This window comes from Centroberyx gerrardi, chromosome 15 (assembly GCF_048128805.1).
Source record: "Centroberyx gerrardi isolate f3 chromosome 15, fCenGer3.hap1.cur.20231027, whole genome shotgun sequence".
NCBI classification, from domain to species: Eukaryota; Metazoa; Chordata; class Actinopteri; order Beryciformes; family Berycidae; genus Centroberyx; species Centroberyx gerrardi.
Genome location: NC_136011.1, coordinates 20,404,565 through 20,425,599, shown reverse-complemented (window position 1 = coordinate 20,425,599; position 21,035 = coordinate 20,404,565). Strand labels below are relative to the sequence as shown.

The 21,035-nt window shown below is 42.2% G+C and overlaps 1 protein-coding gene across 1 annotated transcript; it reads left to right on the top strand.

Moving 5' to 3' along the window:
• The first annotated feature begins 2,107 nt into the window (after positions 1-2,107).
• On the top strand, positions 2,108-7,385 carry LOC139917461 (amine sulfotransferase-like). Its single transcript, XM_071906582.1, has 6 exons — positions 2,108-2,261; positions 2,349-2,557; positions 5,939-6,065; positions 6,471-6,565; positions 6,863-7,037; positions 7,267-7,385. The coding sequence occupies exons 1-6, from the start codon at positions 2,108-2,110 to the stop codon at positions 7,383-7,385; spliced, it is 879 nt and encodes a 292-aa protein (XP_071762683.1).
• Positions 7,386-21,035: the final 13,650 nt, after the last annotated feature.

The following is a 21,035-nucleotide window of genomic DNA, read 5'->3' as shown; positions in this document are numbered from 1 at the left end:
GAATAAAGAACTACACTTCCCTCTGTGACATGCTGGGTGCCACAAGAATGGTGCAGCACAGGTGTTCTGCATACTATTGATTACACTGCTGGGACTCTTGTATATCCTTGCCCAGTTCATTGTGTGTATTGTATGCCCTGAAGACGGTCTACTTGACTGAAAGCTTGGTTAAATAAAGAAACTTGCATGGACCTAAGTGTGCAGAAGTTTTGCTCTTCCACAACAGTTAACAGTATAACATGCTTTGTTCATTTAAACTTTTGACACATCCTCACTTCAACAAAAAATATTTACTAGAGGACTCAAACTGGTTGTGTAGCTGGAGGGGAGTTGGTTAGTCTTATCAGTACAAGAAGAACAGACAGGGCTGGCTCTAAACTGCTGGAGGCCCTAGGCAAAATTTTCTGTGGAGGTCCCCAATAAAGACTGAATAAAAAGTAATGTTTAAAGCATTGTATGTTTGTTACCTGTTATAAGATACAGCACATGAATATCAAAATAAAATGCAACAAATACAAAGGTGAATGTGTGGCTATCTCCACTTGTGTGGACATGAGCTCAAAATGAAGACTTCCAAGGGGGCCTCAGCCAATAAGATCCATCTTTTGCTGGTGGTGGGCCTTCCTTGAATCAGTGCTTTTGATTGGTTTTATGATCACTGGCATGTAATGTATCCAATAAGAACGGTAAGATTTATTTTTTTTTTAAATACAAAAAGAATAATTAATAATAATTAAAGAATACATTAAAGGATGCTTGAGGCCCTAGGCATTTGCCTATTCAGCCTATAGGGAGAACAGGTTATGAGTACAAAAGACAACTGACATTTCCTTCCTCATACCTTTTCACCTGCCAGAAGGGTAAGTAGTAACTCATTTTCTCTTTACTCTCTATTTTTCCAGAGAATTACATTTAAATATGTAATATTTGCAGGGTGGGATTTGAATGCTGGTAAAGACACATTCTCCTTAGTGTCCTTAAGTGTATATTACATACATATTATTTAACACTGCTCTGGGTTTGAAACAGGGTTTGGTTGAAATCTACAAAACTGCTCAGCCTGGCGAAATGATACCAGCACAAGACACAGAAATATCTGAAGGGTTGCTTTTTCCTGGACAAATAAAAGGGTTTATTCTTTTGGATAAGACAAAAACAAAACACTGGACTTTTCTGGCAAGTTTCTCTGGTCTCTTGACAAAGTGCATTTACCACACTAATAGAAAAACAACAAATTATTAAGCTACAGACTGAATGAAGTGCATGAATAATATCAAATTTGATTCACATTCACTGACGCCAATAAAAACTGAAGTGCACAAATAACTGTAGTGGTTTGTTTCTGATGAAAAATAAAACAAAACAAAAAACACATTAAAGTTTTAAAATTAGTCCTGTGACATTCATAACTCAAGTGCAACAAACAGGAGTAAAACTTGGCTTGGTTTTTCCTGTGCAGACTATAACAAAATTGTCCTCCCAAACAGATTTTGAACAGAAAGTTTGGTGAAACACAAAGTCTGGTGCAAGTTTGGTTATGACAGCTGATCAGCGCTATGGACCAAAACCCATAATGTCAATAAGGAATGTGTCCAATAATTGACCAGTAAATGAAAAAATGAAAAAGGAAAGGAAAAGGGAACCCACTTGAATTAAAGACACATTTTTCACATCAAGTATGATTCTTGTAGTTTTTTTTACTATCCTACTACTAGTAGATTATAGGTTTATAAGTTTAAAAGGTTGTAGAATTGAGATGGAATAATTTGTCACCTCCTGTGCATGAGCCCATAATTCGTAGCCACACCCCTGCCTATAACTAACATTACTTAGTCTACAGTTAGGTTGCCACTAAAAATTTAGACCATTTCCTTGCAAATCACTAAAGAAACTCGTCCACAGCTGAATCTCTTCTACAGCACCGGTGACACCAGTGAGGGGCGGGATTTCACCTCAGTCTGACAGAGAGACAATACATTCCACACAGATCACTTAACACAAGAATCCTGGGAGGGGTTATGCATGATTGTAGTGAGTGAAACTACATTGAATTCCCTCTGATTCTGTCTGCATCTCATCGGTCTTCAAGGACGTGACGTGAGCCTCTATGGATTCTCTGGACTTGCTGAACCCTTACCTGTTCAGGTACAAGAAGAGGAACTTTGTTGTGCAGGAGGGGTTGCAGCCCAAAGACCTTGATGCTCTCCAGCATGTAGAGATCCGCCCTACTGATGTCTTCCTCACTACATACCCCAAATCAGGTCAGTGACTTGCTATGAAATAACTCAACAAATCCCTGCCTGACAACCACAGAGCTTATTCTATTCAATTCTATTCTATGCTGGTAGGCACAGCATGGATGCAGCAGATCCTGGTGCAGATCATGGACGCTGCCCACCCTGATCAGGTGGAGGACGCTACCAACAGAGTGCGAGTTCCTTGGCTGGAGGCCGGCCCCCCGGACAACCCTCTGAGAGAAAGACCTGACCCCCGACTCTTCGGCACTCACCTCCCCCCCGACATGTTGCCCCATGGAGTGAGAGCCAAGAGAATCAAGGTAGCTTACACTTTTCACTGAAGGGGGAAAACTTCATGTCAAATTTCATTCAGCCATCAAATCAAGACTAACATGAACTTTAATCCTATCACAGATAACACTGGAAAAGAGTAAAGTCCAACACTTGCAGTACTGAGAACAGATATTTATTAGGCCACAATCTGAAACGCATTGGTTTTAAGATAAGATAAGGTAGCACTCTATTGATCCCCTTGGGGAAATCCAGGTGCCACAGCAGCAGCATGGGAGGAGGAGCCTGTGGCTGAAGCTGCTCCTCATCAGCCTCAGCTCGTCATAGAGAGGGTGAGAGGGGTTCTCCAGGATAGAGTTTATCTTTCCCCTCATCCTCCTCTCTGCCATTGCCTCCAGACTGTCCAGTTTGCGTCCAACAACAGAGCCGGCCTTCTTCACCAGCTTGTTCAGTCTGTTGGCTTCCCCTGCCTTGATGCCGCCTCCCCAGCACACCACTGCAAAGAAGAGTGCACTGGCTACTACAGACTGGTAGAACATCTGCAGCAGCCTGTTGCACACATTGAAGGACCTGAGTCTCCTCAGGAAGTACAATCTGCTCTGTCCTTTCCTGTAGAGGGCCTCAGTGTTGTCCGACCAGTCCAGTTTATGAGCTGCACTCCTAGGAACCGATAGGAGTTCACCATCTCTACCTCCTCCTCCTGGATGGTGACAAGGTTTGGGGGCTTCCTACTCCTTCTGAAGTCCAACACCAGCTCCTTGGTCTTCCTGATGTTGAGCTGGAGGTGGTTGTTATCGCACCAACCTACAAAGCTCTCTACCAGCTCTCTGTATTCCTCATCAGAGAACTTCTGTAGATGGCACGATCCAGAGTTGAAGCGGAAGTCAGAGGTGTAGAGGGTGAAAAGAAATGGTGACAGTACGGTTCCTTGGGGTGTGCTGGTGTTGCCCACCACCACGTCTGACGTACTGCAGCTTGCCGGTGAGGTAGTCCATAATCCAGTCCACGAGGTTGTGGTCTACCTGCATCTCTGAGAGCTTCTCTGCCAGGAGGAGGGGCCGGATGGTGTTGAAGGCACTGGAGAAGTCAAAGAACATGATTCTCACAGCGTCCCCTGGCCTCTCCAGGTGTGAGTAAGCCCTGTGTAGCAGGTAGATGATGGCATCCTCCACTCCGATGTGGGCCTGGTAAGCGAACTGCAGAGGGTCCAGGGAGCCGACCACCAGGGGCCTGAGGTGCTGCAGGGACTCCTGCAGGGACAATGCAGGAGGTTTTCCACAGCTGGGGCACCTTCTTCAGCCTCAGAGAGAGGTTGAAGAGGTGCTGTAACACTCCTGCCAGCTGCCCAGCAAGAGCCGTGGTGACCACAGTGTCACTTGACCACAGTGTTGACTTCCTCCCTGTCTCCAGCCATGAAAGCCCTCTTCTTCCTGTTGAGAAGGGCGTTAATGTCCTTAGTAATCCACTGCTTGTTGTTTGGAAAGCAGTGCACCCTCTTGGAGGAGATGACGCTGCTCTCACAGAAGCAGATGTAGTCTGTGATGCAATGGGAGAGACCCTCGATGTCTCCCCAAAGTCCTCCTTGAACAGCTCCCAGTCCGTGGTCCGGAAACAATGCTGGAGGGCCTCCTCAGCCTCCTCAGACCACACCAACACAGTCCTGGTGGTGGCGGACTGCTGCCTGACAACAGGCTTGTATGTTGGTACAAGATGTATTAGATTGTGATCTGATCTGCCAAGGGGGGGAGGGCAGTGGAGCTGTATGCTTCCTTCACATTAGCATACAGCATATAGCCGAACAGTCTGGTATGTTCCCATTCAGCCATGTCTCCGTGAAGCACTCTCCCGATACTCGCGCTTACTGCTCACCAAGGTAGAGAGTTCGTCCGTCTTGTTGGCCAGCGATCTCACGTTCCCCATGACCACCGATGGAAGGCAAGGTTTAAATCTCCTATTCCTCTCTCCCTTATTCCTCACCCTCACACAGCTCTTGTTCCCCGACGATGTCTCCTTAGCTCCACTGGTATTCCTGCCGGCAGAGCGGCTGCTTTAGCCTGAAACACAAGGAGCAGCTCTGACATATAGACATGCATTGTCTGTTCTGTCTGCTGTCCAGCTAAAACGTACTACTACTAGCACTAACCATAGAGCTAGAACGTTCTAAAAGTTAAATAGTGCAAAAACAGTGAGGAAAAATAGAAAAGTAGAGAAGAAAAGTAGGAGCTGCTGTGACGGGCTGCCACCCACAACGACGGCGCCACTACTACTACAAATATATATTTTACAAATAAATATTTGTTTTCAGTACTGCAAGTGTTGCTGGAATTTACTCTTTTCTAGTGTTTCCTGCCCATTCCATGCACCTTGTCAGTGGGTGAAGTTGTACCAGAATACATTTTTGTCAATCTGTGATTTATACACAATTACCACACAAAAGTAAAGATTGTAATATTTAGACCTACTTAAGAATATGGACACGCTATCAAAAGTCATCAATCCTTTGTTCTGACCAAAAATTACCTCCAGTTGGACGGGGCTTATGTTTTCGCCCTGTTCTGTCTGTCTGTCTGTCTGTTAGCAGGATAACTCCAGAAGTTATCAATTGATTTGCATGAAACTTTGTGGATGGTTTGGTCATGGGGCAAGGAAGAACTGATTCACTTTTAGACCTACTTAAGAATATGGACACGCTATCATAAATCAGCAATCCTTTGGTCTGACCAGTAATTACCTATAATAATTATTCAAATACCATAGTAGGACCATGAAAAACAAATATATAGCATCTCTATTATTGGGCGTGGCAGTGCGTGTGGCTTGTCACAAAAGGCATCTACCTTCTGAACGGATTCACGTAACACCATCAAACTTTGTGGCCTATCAGCAGACAGAGGAAGAACCAAACCCTCCATTAATGGCCCAATCAAACAACATGGAGGCACTGGAAAGCTAATTTCCTCTTTAAACATAACCACCCTGCCAATTTTTCCAAAACTTGGTCCAGTGGCAGCCCAAATGGAAACACAACAGATATAAAGCTGATTGGCCATGTGGTGTTGTGATAATCGGCTAACATGCTTAAAAGTGGCGAGAATTTGAACAGACAGATCTCATGTCCCATTTCAGGTCCAGTCATGAAAATGTGTGCATCTCCTGATGTGAAACAAGTTCATAATTTGGCATGGAAGAAATTATCAACTTTTGGTGAAAATTCAACATGTGGAACTGGCATATATTAACAATTGCGGAGGTATGCGCTCTACTGAGTGCCATCTAGTTTTATTGGGATTAATTCAAAGTAGGCCTATTTGAGTCAAAGATAATTGTAAAAGCTCCATGTTACTGTAAATAGACATTATAACATTGTAGTAGTGCAAAGGAGCCAACCAATTTTGTGTGCTACTATTCAGGTTGTGTATGTGATGAGGAACCCCAAGGATGTCCTGGTGTCCCTCTATCACTTTTATTGTAGTTGGAAAATGCTGGAAGCACCAAAGAGCTTTGAGGATTTCTTTCAGCAGTTCCTGGATGGCGATGGTAGGTAAAATACCAGTGAGTGTCACTCACCAGTCTGGCATACTTTCAGACTAAAGGATAGTTCAGCATTTTATCTTGTTTCTCTCTGTTTCTCTTATAACTGAGGTAGTTTGTTGGGTAGTTTTTGCAGCCATTACCATTTCTATGGCTTGTACTAATGTTCCAAACTAGGGGCTGTGGGCCAAATTTGACCATTTTGACACTCAAAATTTGACAGTAGCAGAAATATGAAATGATGTAAAACGAATGAACCGCTCATTCAGATCCTTCATGAAAAATGTCTTCATTCATCTGTGTTAACTTTTCCCCTTGTATTTTGATATTCTGTGATATCAGCATTAACACAGGATTTAGGAGAAGATGCTGCATTTGTGTGACTTATTTCTGTGTGTCATTCTTCAACAGTGTACATGGGATCATGGTTTGACCATGTGAGAGAATATTACACAGCGAGAGACCAGATGGACGTCCTTTTCTTGAAGTATGGGGATATGCTGAAGGTTGTGAATCATATTTCCTTTTTTGTAATGATTTAATGGCCTTTTGCTTTGGCTGTAACAAGCTTGTTTAATTAATAGCTGACAGATTGTTCTTTACTGTGATTATGGGTGGAATAGGTTATTATATGTGTTTCAAGTTGATGAGCTTTAAACATGTGTCTCAGATTAACATTTCACATGCTTGAATGACTGTAATTTCTGTGGATTTTGGATTAGTGAGCTTCTACTGTATAAACATAGATTCAAATAAAGCAAAACATCCCTCATCAAAATCATGATATGATTTGTATTTGACAGGACCTAAGAGGGGAAGTTGTGAAGCTTTGTGCTTTTCTGGGAAAAAATTTGACAGATGAAGCCATCGATCAGGTTGTGGAGACGTCCATCTTCAAAAACATGAAGACGAACCCCAAAGCAAACTTCAAAGACTTAGTTGATACCCACCGCTACAAGAAAAAAACCATGCGCAAAGGTCAGTTTCTATTCTGTTCCAATTTTCTACATTTTGTTTAGGGGGGAAAATAATTGGTAGAAGCTACAAGAGGTGGAAAAGACGGAAATTGAGATTTTGCATTCAAAATGTATAGGGCCTGTCATGTTTCATAATCATGAAGATTAGTTACATCATGACACTGCAGTACAAAACCATGCTAGCATATTATTCTGGTTACTTCAAGGTTTCCTCCTACCTTTTCTCACAGGTATCGCAGGTGACTGGAAGAATTTCTTTACAGTGGCCCAGAATGAGCGTTTTGATCAAGTGTTCAAAGAGAAGATGAGTGACCTGCCTCTCACCTTCACCTGGGAGATCAAGCAGTAGCTGCAGAGGAGTCATTCATTCATTCATTCATTCTTTCTTTCTTTCATTCGCTCATGCAGTAATCTCTACAGACTAGGTATGATTATAATGACTCTTGGACTTATATTTAATTGTAATGGCTGTTGATCAATGTTTGTGATCTGTGAGATTAGCCAAAAGTCTACATGGCTAGTTTGACATTTAACACACATCATTACAATAGCCCCTGATGTATGAGCTAGCCATCTTGGACCACTTGGAGAAGACACTGATTTATGTTAATTTGGTACCTGTATTACCTGTTTCTGTTCTGAGAGGACTGTGGGATTGTGATTTACCAGTAGGTGGCAGAAGCCGTTCATTTATCCATTTACTCAGCAACTCAGTTAGAGGTCTTCAGAGATTAGATAACCTAATACTTCATATTCATAATGACAATACCTGTCAAGGTTCAATTAACAAAAACAAAAAAGAACAGTAGATTTCTTTGTTGTTTGTCTGTCCATGTTTTAACCACAGAACTAAACTGTTAAAAGTATCTGTAGGTCACATGCAAAGCACTGTCATTTAATTATAGCTTATGCTGTGCTAGTTGCCACTGCGGTTATTATTGTGACATTTGGCACATCATGTGCAGAGTGCAGATTCAGTTCAAGGGCGGTCAAGTTAAGAATGTTGCCAGCCAAAATCTGATTTCATTAATCTTGCCATTTTGAAAAAGCTACGACTGTATGAGCCTGTAAGCGCTTACCCATAGGCTCTGTAGTTTTTTTTTGTCCAAAGATCTGAATTCCTTCAGGCTTTACTGTTCAGTTTTTATTTCAACCATTAAGTAATGCTGAACACTTTCATAGAAAATCAGCTGCAAAATATCAGTGTTTGAGAAAACTCCTTCACTCAGTCACTAGTGTTTGAACTGCTCATCCATGACTTTCTCATCTGTCTGTCAAAGTAGCTGACCATAAAGGCCTAGATATCTAAACTTGGATCAGTCCCAGGTGGCCTCGAGATCTCACACAGAACGGGAGCCCAGTCAGGAATCTCTGAGTTTGGGAAGCTGCTTTAGGGGATTCAGATTTTACATTCTAAACCTAAAGGCCTAATCATGGAGCTTGGCCTTAGTGACCCGGGAGCCAAAACGCTAAACCAACTCTCCTAATCTGGTTATGCAACCACACCCAAAGACACAAAATCACCACCAACCACCGTTGGACCCTTGGGACCAGTTTCCCACGTCAGCTCTCGTAGCCTGAAGCCTATAAATGTATTTTAATGGAGATTCTTCATTGACTAGGCTAGGTCGATGCTTCAAATCTATTCTTTATATACAAGACCCTCGGCTGGAATTATTCTGGACAAAACTAGGTTGAGCTATATGGTGTTAGACTACGCTGCACTGGGTTAATTTGACCTGTTGCAGCGGAAGGATTTCACCCAGACTGTGGCTATTTGAGCAGGTTGCCCCATACTCTTCTGACGAAAGGGGGCAAAAGGTTAATCCCCTGCGAAGTTAAATTACGTGAAAATTATTCAAGGGAATTGGAGGGATTTTCTTAATTTGGGTCAGGCCAGAAACTGTGCTGTGATTACCGGAGGGGAAGGGGGTGAGGTCAGTAGTTTTTCCGTGTGTGTGTGTGTGATACATACACATAAAGTGATGACTTGCACTCAAAAAAACTCTCAGCAAGAATTTCACTGGAATTCCGGTGGCACTCCGTTGCATAAATGGGTCATTGAGTCACTCCCGCCCACCCAGTGATGTCTCCATACAGGCTAAAGCAAACTGAAGTATTTGAGGGGATTCCAGATGCACTTTGACCCAGGTTTGGGTGTGGTGGTCCAGGGCGATTACTGGTGTGGAGGAGGAGAGGGATGGAGGGGGAGATCTGGCAACGATAACAACCGCATGGGTTGGGTTTGGTTTGGTGTGTGGAGGAGGACAGCAAACATCTGGCGGACATCCTCTGGAAACTGACACACGCACACACACACACACACATTGACAACCAGGATGTGGGGCAATGAAAATAATTTTTTAATCAAGGCGGGAGATACTGAAGTCTAGAATCAGATTTAACTTGCAGATTTAGCAGATTTAATTGTGGGAGTGATTGCACAGCCATCCGTTATGCACATATCTGTCTGATGTAAGAGATGATGGACGAAGAGACGAAGTATACATGACGGTACAACGGTAATGCAACTTTCAGGGTGTTCGAGTTTATAATTTAAAGAGTTTTTTTTTATTTCTGACCGAGATTCCTGTTTTCCTGAGATTCCTCCCATTATATCCTGCATTTTGTTGTCCTGACACATTCCTCGAGTCAATGTTTTAGCTCTATAATATAAACTCAAGTACAAGTTGTTTGTGAAAAATCTCGAGGAAGGCCAGAGGATGCATTTGCTGTATTGTTTACTTTCTATTACTAGGCCAGTGAATATAAATCATTGGCTGAACTTTTCATGCTGTGAGAAGCGTTGCTATTAAAAGCAAGGCAGCGTTAGTGATTGACACTGCTGTTGCAGTTGTTGCCTTGGGATGCCTTCCAACACAGTTGTTTCCTCACATATCCTCGTTCACTTGAGCAGATCTGATGACACTGGATCGGGTGAAGCCTCACATGTCAACTGCTACCTATTTTGTTCAGTAGGGTTTCTTAAATTATTTCAGCCAGGCACCAAAGTGAAAACTGGGATGCAAGCCCATGAATCATATTGCCTTGTCATGTGGGGAATCCCATAAGAGGAACGCCCATGACTAATTTCAGGCCATCAAACCAGTGTTGTTGTTTACATGTTTTGCACAAATGGAGTATGGTATGAATCTGATTTTTCTGCCAGTCAGTGATTACAAATTAGAGTTTACAAATGTCTTTAATAGAAACAAACAAAAACAAGAAAGTGCAGTCTTCAATATGCACTTGTGTATTTGTGTGTGTGTGTATGTGTGGTGACATCCAACTGAAATAACTGCCTTAGGATCTTTACGGCTTGTGGCCTTTGTGAGTCTGGGCACGTCTCAATGTACACAACAGCCCACTGAAACCAGAGAGCTGGGAGAAAAATGAGGAAGATACTTAAAAGCCTCACACCTTTACTGTGTTTTTATATATTAATTTCTATATACTGACTTCCTTCTGTCAGCTCAGTGCCTACCTCCAGTAACTGAGCATTCACATTGAAAGCTCCCCTTGTACTTCATCTTTCTTGTACCCAAACATTATTCTTCTGTGCTGTTATTTGTCAAGCGCTACACAATGCCAACCGAGGACGTAGTGGAGGGTAAAAACACTTTTACCCAGCTTTTTAGGCTGATATGAATCTTCATGATGTAAATTCGTAGTATAAATCATAGTATGTGGTATCAAGCTGTTGTAATTTATATGACAATATAGGGTGAAAAGCATAAAGCATGTTTGCCTTATGAGTTTCTTATGAGTCCGGACTAAAATGCTGTTTGTGGTCCTCGACTGTATATTTACAAATATTTTAGGTTACACTTTTATTTCACACTGCTATAATTTTGAAACAGGGTTTGGTTGAAATCTACAAAACTGCAAACAAATTAAACTTTTGCATAAATATGATCCAACAACTTTTGGGCTTTGTTATCTGAGACAATCAGGAATAAAATATGACTCGATTTTTCCAGTGCAGACTAAAACAAAATTGTCCTCCTCAGATATATTTTGAGCAGGGGACTACTGCTGAAAATTGGTTCTGACAGCTGATTAGCACTATCAGGGTAGCGCCCCAAACCCCTAACTTCAATTAGGGATGTGTCTGATAATTGATCAGTAAATGAATGCGTGGAGATGTGTTTGAGTTGGGGATGGGTAGACACAGATATTTGCCATATGGTGCTGTGAGGAGGAGAGGAAAGTGGAGGGGGATCCAGAGTCCCCTCCTGCACACAATTCCTAGCTACGCCCCTGGTTACCTACATAATTAATGCCAACACATCTTAATTAGCTGTGGGTAGCTGTTGTGGTATAAGTAAGGCCTGTAAGTGGAAGATTGAAAGAAAGAAATTGGAAGAAAAAAATAACTAATATTTCCATGTCAGTAAAACTTTCCATATCTGACTGTGCTTTGAAAACTGATGTGATTTTTTGTTGTAAAAGGATTATAATATGGTATTTGCAAAAATCCAAAACTGCTATTGTTGGAATTTGGACCAGCCTGACCCCCCCATCCTCCTCCCCCCTCCCTGCAGCCCTGCGCCCGTCTGTCTGTGCCAGCTGCATGAATGCGGAGCGTTGAGTTGAGTTTTGCTGCCAAATTGAGACGAGAGCAAAAACAGACGAATGCATGCGTGTAGCCCGTTTCCTACGACATGAAGCGCTGTTAAAATGTGAGGACATCGCAGGGGCAGCTTTATGTGGGTAAGTCTATCTTTCCTGGGGGGGAAGAGGGGACGATATACTGCTGACACAGCCTACCCTTGCCAAAAATACTGAGCGAGGAGGGGGAGTGTGTGTGTGTGTGTGTGGGGGGGGGGGGGATGCTTACAAAGTGCAAGCGGTTTGGTCTGCGAAGCATCATTAGATAATTCAGACATTTGGTTTGCAGCAGCGGTTAAATGTGCGTTATCTACAATGGAGGCAGCACACATGCGTCCTGATGCAGCAGCATAGGAGTAAAGCTAATAACAGAGAATATAGGAGACAAGCTGAAGGTCAGATGGTCGCAAAGTCGCAGTGCGCTGCTTGGACGTGACAGGTGCGTCAAGCTTTGACAGCGCGCAGGGCGAGAAGTGCGCCAGGTGATTTGCGTGAGAAAGGACATTTGTTTCCTGCACTTATCTTCATTCCTACCGATAGCTGCTTGATAGCATCGGTACTATCAGATACCCTTAAGTCATGACGCTAATAGCCTACTATCATGACTATCAAGACATTTCTCTCTCTGTCTCTCTCTCTCTCTCTCTCTCTCTCTCTCTCTCTCTCTCTCTCTCTCTCTCTCTCTCTCTCAAATTCAAACCTGCTTTATTGGCATGACAGAGAAAGGATCTCGTATGTTGCCAAAACATTCGCAAAGGATAAAGTCTAATACATAATGGATTCAATATAAACAATTCTACACATTCTGTACATATCAACAATAGCACGTGAAAGCACAGTAGCAGCCTATATAAAAGGAATTCAATTAGGGATGTGCAGAATTCTGTTTATTTCTGAGACATACATTTTTCTAGCAATGGCACTTGCTTGCTAGAATGTAAACAACAATTTAAAAATGTCATTATAAAGTGCAAATAATATAATTTTGATGAAGAGCTTTTGAAATTTTGATGGGCAAGCCATCTCATTTGTGATTACTACAGCAGAATGAAATGTAGCTGATATCACGATTCATTTTTATGCCCCACGATATGTGTGTGTGTTTGTATTGCGATATATTGAATTTTGATATATTGTCCCATCCCTAAATTCAATACATTCAGTACAATTGAAGTCAGTGTATAACAATATAGGACATTGGGAGGGATGGGGGGGGTGTGTGTGTGTGTGTGTGTGTGCATTTTTTACAAGACAAAATTTACAAAATCATTCTCAATATTTACGTTCCCCCCTCATTCTCTCTCTCTCTCTCTGCATTAACCCAGCATAGATGTTATGATAGCTGTAGAGGAAGCTGAAAGCTGACCTAGCTGTGGAGGGAAACTTTGCTGTTGGCCAGAGGTTAAGACTTGTACACAATCTGAGTGAAGGTATCCCAGCAGGCAGCAGTGTGAGAATAGATCCTCCTCACTCACACACTTCACCGCAGGGGGCGGCATGAAAGAGGGCCGAGAATAGACCCCACTGAGCTGAAGCACTACTGTATCATGTAAACACTTCCTACTGTGTACTCAGCGTGTACACACACTCTCTCTCTCACACACACACACCATTTTAAAATCTCCTTACTGTACTTGACATAATGTTGGTAGTGTGTGTGTGTTTGATAATTTTTTAAGCTGCATGCTTATCAGTGGGCCTGGGGCTTTTAGAAAGCTGCCATTCTCACAGTGATAAGCCATGTTTCTGCTCTATATGGGTCAATTTTCACCTGTAGTCAACAGTATTGCACACTTAAGGGGAAGGTTATGGATTTTTAGAGGTCTCTCATTAATGAAGCGCCCTCATGCCCGCATAATGTCTCCATACAAGTGAAAAGTGCAGCTAGGTGTGACAGTCCTCTTCCTCACTCCTTCTGAAGTGGCGGGGCAGCCCAGTGGTTAGAGAGACGTCCCTTAACTGGGGTCCCAGACCACAAGTTCAATACTTGCTACAGCCATGTGTCCAGTGGTGGAAAGGGTACTCGAAAGTCCTACTCAAGTAGAAGTACTGTTACGCCGCTTCTTGTCTTCTCGTACTTTTGTGCCTTGAGCGCTGTCCGCCCCTCGCCCAGTTTTCCTCTCTCTTTTTTCGTCTGTCTTGAGCACCTGGTCCTCCACCAGAACCCCGCGTCCTGAGCTAGATAGACAGCTATAATTAGAAAGTTTGAGCTGAAAACCAGGCGAGGGGGCAACAGACAGGACAGAAGTAGCAGGGTAATATGATGCAGTGGCAGCTAGGGACCAAGATTGGATCATCAAAATCGTCATTGTAGTCATAACACCCAGACGCCTTCTGGGGTGCAAGGTGTTGGTTACTGAGCAATAGTCCGACAGACTCACCGAAAAAGCAAACGTAAAAGCAGGAAAGTAAACAAAAGGTAAACATGTTCCTGTCTGGTAATCAGTGTGTGTTTGTCTGCTCAAAGTATGAGCTAGTTTGTTTGCAATATAGAGTTTTCTCACACAAACAGCAGATCTGAGAAAAAACCTACCTGAAGCATGAAGGATGGATGGAAGGAAGGAGAATGGGATGATGGAATTGAGGGAGGTTAGTTACGAGAAAATATTGATCAAAAAATAAACAAATGAAGGGCTATGGTAAAATAGTCTGCTCCTCGGGACGTTTGTTCAAAAAATACATCTGGATCCTTAGTTTATATTTAATTTAAAGACGCTGGAATGTGCGGTCATTAACTTTCCATAAGTAAATAAGCTCAGGTTTGTTTTCACATCTTGAATGAAGTGTCTTGCATGCACACACACACACACACACACAAGTTTGTTGAGTTTAGAGCAGTGGTTCTCAACCTTTTTGGCTCATGACCCCTTAAAACGAAACAATGCCTCCTAGCGACCCCCCGTCACAAGCTGCAGAGTTCAACCAAAGAACGATTTTCCCTATTCAAGTCGTTTCGTTTGATTCATTATCAGAGGAGGCTGAGAGGCTGAAAACTATTCAGTATTTCAGAAAAAAAATAAATAAATTAGAGGAAAAAAAAATAGACATAATAAATTTGTATAGTAGAAATCTGTGTTTTCCCTATCCCATAAATCATCTCATGACCCCCCAAATTATCTCACGACCTCCTGGGGGATCCCGACCCCAAGGTTGAGAACCACTGGTTTAGAGGAGGTAAACTGGGGTCAGTTTGGCTTTTGTCAGCAAATCCACACAGATGTGTTTTCTTCGCATTGCTGGAATCTATAAAGTAAAAATATTTGGTGCGGTCACATTTGTTTCAACATTGGGAGTAGAATTCTAAGAAAAGACCTTTGCATCATGAATGAGATTACATAACTTCCCCAACTGGGTTTGAGGAAACTCCTACGGATGATCAGAAACATATGGTTGCAATTATAAACCTTTGAATAAGAAATTTGGGACTTAACAGTTTTATGTCTATCGCTGTTCATGTGTTGCTGTCCACTTTAAACAAAGTGAATTGCCTTCTCATAATGAAGTATAGAGCTTTTTAAACAATAATTCTTATGTGTTTGTCCAGTTTTAGTAAAATGATCTACTTGAACTGTTGCCCATGATTTTCCACAACCCTCCATAGCTTTTCCCTGCATAAATATTGTTTGTAATAGAAGTTCAGTACTGACACAGCAATCAGGAAATCCTGCAGACTGCAACACCCACAGCCACTTCTTGTATAAAGAATTGCTAATCAAGCTCTATAATACACTAATACATTTCAGTTTAAAACAATTAACAGCAAAGGGACTAAATTTGAAGCACTGCCAGACCGGGAGAAATGTTCCAACTATTGGTGGATTACACTGCTCAGCCTCCCTAAGTCTGTTCCAAAAGTGCTGGAAAGGAAACTGATGGTGGAGCCTCAGATTCAGCAAGAACGGTGTGGACTTTAGCCTCATGTCCTGATACTTTGCTATGGTCAGCTCAGACTATATCCTGCAGACTACGCCTCTACTGGAATGGATTTCCAAAAAGCAGTGATGATCTTGGTACTAAGATACCTTTGGGAAACATAGTCCTGTCTGAAAAAGAGCCCAAAAATATGGCCGGACCACACACACAGCATGAATTAAGGGATGAAAGTTAAGGATTATGGCACCAGTCCTTCTTAGGCTGCCATGTCCATACTATCTCTATTCACCACTGTTAAAATTCTTGTCAGTGAAACAAAATTTCACTAACCTAGGCTGAAAATGACTAGCCACAGATGAATGGAAATGTAAAATTTCCATCCCTGGATGAGTCACAGATGTGAAGACACAGTAAAGTTGTCAAACTTGTCCATCTAACAGAGGTCCCATGGATTTAGTAAGGCTTTTAGAAGGATCCCATTTCCCGGTCATTGATGGGATTTCTGCTGTTGTTGAGGTATGTTTAGGCTCTCTATAGCCTTACCGATTCATGTCTACACAGCCAAGATATTCAAGGTGGAGGAACAATATTGCTCTACTTCTAGTCAGATTCCTGAGTAACGGTATTTTTGTGCCCCATACCCCTGTCTGACCCAGTTAGTGATGCAGAGCTCTGTGGCTGAGCCAGATCCTTGGGAGGAAATGACCCCTGAGTCTTCAATAGAGTATGTTTTAGTGGTTGGTGCATTTTGTCACACACACTTTGTTAGTTTTAGCCTTGTGGCTCAGTGTTGTTGAGTTTCCTATGGATCTTTCTGACAACATTACTCAACCTGGCTAGACGACTGTAACTCACCAGACAACCACACAGCTCAACTTCAACATAGTTTAGACGGCTAACTCTCTTGGCCAGCCAAACCCCGTACCCACACCTGTGCTGTGACAGGCTACGGTTATCTAACATGAGTCCCAGACTATAACTGGTGGCTTTGGAGGTTAAGAACTGCACCTCTGAAACCACATGGCCCCGGGACCTGGCTTCAGTCCCTGCTGTTTCCATGCTCAGCCTAAATTAGTCTGTCTTTGTTTCGCACGAAATGACAGCATGACGGGGTAACTCCATGTTTAATGTATCTAATTATCTTGGAAACAACAACAAATATCTTTTGACCCAAATTTGGAACATGTTGCCCCTGTAACTTCTATTCAATCGTGGTATTTTTTTTTTTTTTTCATCAGAGAGCCAAACCATTCATTCCAGTTTAATGCGGTTCATACACTTTCACTCAAGGAAAGGGATCATCTGAATATCACATGAACTAACCAATAATTATCCATTAATGTATAAAAATGCATTTAAAAGAAATTGTGTAGCCTGATGTATACCTAGATTGCTACTCTATTAGATGTTGAAAACCTGCCAGAATTTATTGTTATCTGTAAATGCCAGCCAGCAATGCCACTGACAGCTTAAATCTGTAAACTGAGGTTTCACCTTCCATCGTGCCTTTCATCCTGACCTCAGAGCCACGCTGCTCACCGCAGTGAACAACTACGAACAGCACTGTAAAAACACTAAAGCTTCACTTGTGTTGTGCTGTCTGTTTCATTTGAATTCAAATCAGTATTTTTGTATGGGAAATCCAAAAGAGCATTTTCGTAGTAACATTGAAATTAGATTTTTGATCCATTTCTGGTATTTACTTAATAGAAGTGCGGAATTGAACCCAACCCTGACCTGATCTTTATTTCACAACAGTGAGGCCCTTTGCTTTGACTGGTTTCACACTCAGACAGTTATAGCGACATGCACATGACAGATGCATCTCAGTAAATCATATGGGTGTCTCACTGCCATGCGGTCCACATGCAGTTGAGGGGTCTTGTGACAGTCTCTGAAATTACTTTATCTTACAAAAGATAGAACATTAGGAATAGAAAAAGGATATGATTTCAATAAATGGTACAGAAATTGATCAATATGTACTTACCTAATGGTCTAATTTATACAGGGAAAAGCAGTTTTATGTTGTGAAAAGACTCGGTAAGAAGTCTTGGTCAAGGTTGATTTGTGAATTCAGGCGTCAGATTTACTGAGGAAGAGTTGTGGTGTTTCTGCTTTTAGAGTGAGAACTCAATAGCGATATCTGCTGTATTGGGCCTTGTTTTGTCTATGTCTCTGTTTTTCCGAACAGCAGTTGTTCACACCACGGGCGAGTCACATGGGGTTTCTGGCAGTTGTGTGAGAGATAAACGAGTTTCTTGAGATGCAACTCTGCTGTGTTTCACCACCACCTGTGTGTGCTGAAATTAAAGATAGTGAGCCATTCATCAGTGCTGATTTAGTAGACCAGTATTCCTACTGAATTCAGTGAGGAAGTAAATCTCACGTTAGCGTTCTTTATACAACTATTTGCAACATGGTAATATTTAGGTAATGGCTCTGGGCTGCTTCTCTGATTCATCATCTGGGCTTTGAGTAAATCACTGAAGCAAATATGTAACGTTGATTGATTGGTCGGTTGATTAACTGGTTGATTTTGTTGAATTACAACACAATATGCCCGCATGCATGGATAACACAATAAAATGTAATGACTTGTTTTCTTTGTGGTCCTGAAATCATGTGGAAGGTAGGCAGGCCAAAAGCTTACTGATACACACATTAAACACCTACTTGATGGATAAATGCACTATTCACCACTACATGCAATACAGTTTTGTGGTTCAGTGACCATTACATTAGTATTGTATTTTACTCACTCTCTTGAAACCCTCTTGGGTAGTAACAGATTTCGCTTTTTGGGGGGGTTGTTGTTGAAAGGAAGCCAAATCTGGTCTAGATAAGATTTGACATTTTTTTACGATTGTTTTGGGCCAGTTTTCATAACAGAGTGAAACTCTTCAGGCAAAGAGCCAAACTGACTTTCGCAACTTAATCAGAACCCGAGAGGGACAGATGATCTGTTAGATTTGGTTCCCCAGATATTAGTTAGCTGAGTTGTACAGATCGATGTTACGTGGATCCTGAGGGATTCTGAGTGCTGACAGGTTACGCTATATCAGTACCAACTCCAGTGTACAGTAGTGTTACCCTGTGGGCGTGTGTGTGTGTGTGTGTGAGAGAGAGAGAGAGAGAGAGAGGGAGAGAGAGAGTGTGTGCATTGGTACAGGTGCTTAGGTGTATATACAGTATGTTCGTGTGTGTGTGTGTGTGTGTACCTGCGTGCATATTAGCGTGTGTGTTTCAACTTCTTATGCATGGCCATGCATGCAACTCAGAGACGTGCAGACATGTTGGCAGGCCTTGTTGCTACCATTCCTGTATCATTGGTGTGTGTGTGTGTGTGTGTGCGTGTGTGTGTGTTTAGGTGCCTCTGATGGCTTCAACAGGTGACTTCCAGGAACCACAGAATCAAGCAAACAATTGGAGACAGATCCCAAACCAACAGAGCTTAATGGGCTGGTATCACTAATCTTGGCAAATACAAGCTGTTTTCTCTGGTGCCGTCTCACGCAGTGACAGAGGGAGAACAATCGAGTAATGGCTTTGGATTGGCCAGCAGGATGTTTGATGGACGTGAGCAAGCCATAGAAAACATGGCAGTGGCTGCACTCCAAAATCTTGAAGAAGAAAAACAGGGCTTGTCCTCGGTTACCTCAGTTTGACTTCTGGCCGTCAGCCTCTGGATAAGCCAACAGGATGTGTGTAAAGCCCTTGGTGGGCCAGCATGAGGAATGAAAATGATGATCCTTTAATAGGAGTGACCTAGAGACCAAATGATTCAGAAGAGGGGAGAGTTAAATTGAGCCTCCTCCCCTAGATAGATAATGATGGATTGACAGCAAAATCTATTAAAATCCACATAAGACCAGAAGCATCTAAACAGCTGAGACTGTCAACAGGGACGTCAGATTGCCTGAATTGATTTAACAGGTGATTGAAGGAGACACACACATGCACAAGCAAAGCATATCTGTCACACGCACACATATGCAAATAAACACATTTGCAAATATATGTGGAAATGTGCGCACACACACACACACACACATACTGTAAACACACTTTCTGATACCAGTGTGTGGCATTGGACAGGAATCAGCTGACACACATAAAACACATGCGCAAAAGACATGCACACATACACCACACACATGCTTACATGTGTTACAGGTGTCATTCATGCTAGCACAGACTGTACCATGATCAAAAATGGCACACCAATTAAGCTAATTCAAAAGTGCACTCTTGAATTAGATGAAGGACTGTTTATCCACCTGAGGAGTGCGTCTAGTGCGTCTACTGTACTTGACTTCATCCATACCATAACATTCACCAGTGATGGCTGATGCCACTTTGTCTCGGTGGGGTTGACCCAAATTTACTTAAACATTTTGAATGCCCTTAATTTCTGAAAATGTATTTATTTCTGTTTGTTTAGTTGTTTGTGTATTATTTTCAGCTGCCCCAACAAAAGCCTATGTTTTCCTTTGATTCAGGGTGCTACTGCCCTACAACAACTACGCCCCTGGGCAGGATGTAACGGAGCTCTAGCAGAACTGGGGTAGAAGCATTTTCTATTGTATAAGTAATGCATCTACACATTAAAAACCACTCCTTACTTCACAACAGCAACCCGAACTGGAGAGCTGGGTTCAACCCTGTGATCTGGGACACTGCTGTTACAGGAGTCATTCATTCTCTCAGTTTGTCTCTCTCTCCAGCTTCAAATCCACAACTCTCATGCCTGAGAGTGTGATAGTTAAGCCAACTCAAATGCTGGAGGATAGTATTTCTACCATGCTTGTTCAACTCTTTTACACTTGGACACATACACAGTACAGCACACAATCTTCCTACTCATAAGCAAACCAGAATGTGCAACGTTAGCATTATATAACGTCCAGAGGGATTTCTATACAGATGTTTTCAGCAGCTATATTCAGGGAACGAAGATTAAACTGTGACGAAATCACTGTTGGCCAAAATGATTCATTTCAAGTCCAAATCTGTTTCATATTCCTGGCCTGTTTCACTGTGATCTGATTTATGTCACACAGTCCACCATATTTCTCTTTGCTTGCTGAAATGAATAATGTGGTTAGTGATTGCTGGGAAACACAGTGTGCTTTGTTGTGCTTCATTTACCAAGCAAGATCCTAAAAAAAAAATAGTAAGGGGAACATTTGTAATACATGCAACGAAAAACATTTCAGCTAAAAAATGATAGGGTACTGAGTCGTAAAAACCATTTGGCAAGCATGCTTCATTTTTTGGATAAGATTGGACCCAAAATTTAAGCCACTGTCAACATTTTGCACATACCAAAATATTGATAAATGAGGCTCACAAAGATTGAAGGGGTGTTGTGCACAGCTGTGAACACAGCACTTAAAAGTCTGCAGCGTCCTTTGAGGATCATGGGTGAACAGCAGCACGCTCAAACTCTCAGTACAGTAAGTAAGTGAAGTGCAGAATTTGGGGAGGAATACTGATTCTGGAGTTGTTGGCC

Coding starts and splice junctions, on each gene's coding strand:
- LOC139917461 (XM_071906582.1), top strand. CDS start 2,108: ATGGATTCTCTGGACTTGCTGAACCCTTACCTGTTCAGGTACAAGAAG. Junction 2,262..2,348: donor CACTACATACCCCAAATCAG/GTCAGTGACTTG, acceptor CTATGCTGGTAG/GCACAGCATGGATGCAGCAG. Junction 6,066..6,470: donor GCAGTTCCTGGATGGCGATG/GTAGGTAAAATA, acceptor ATTCTTCAACAG/TGTACATGGGATCATGGTTT.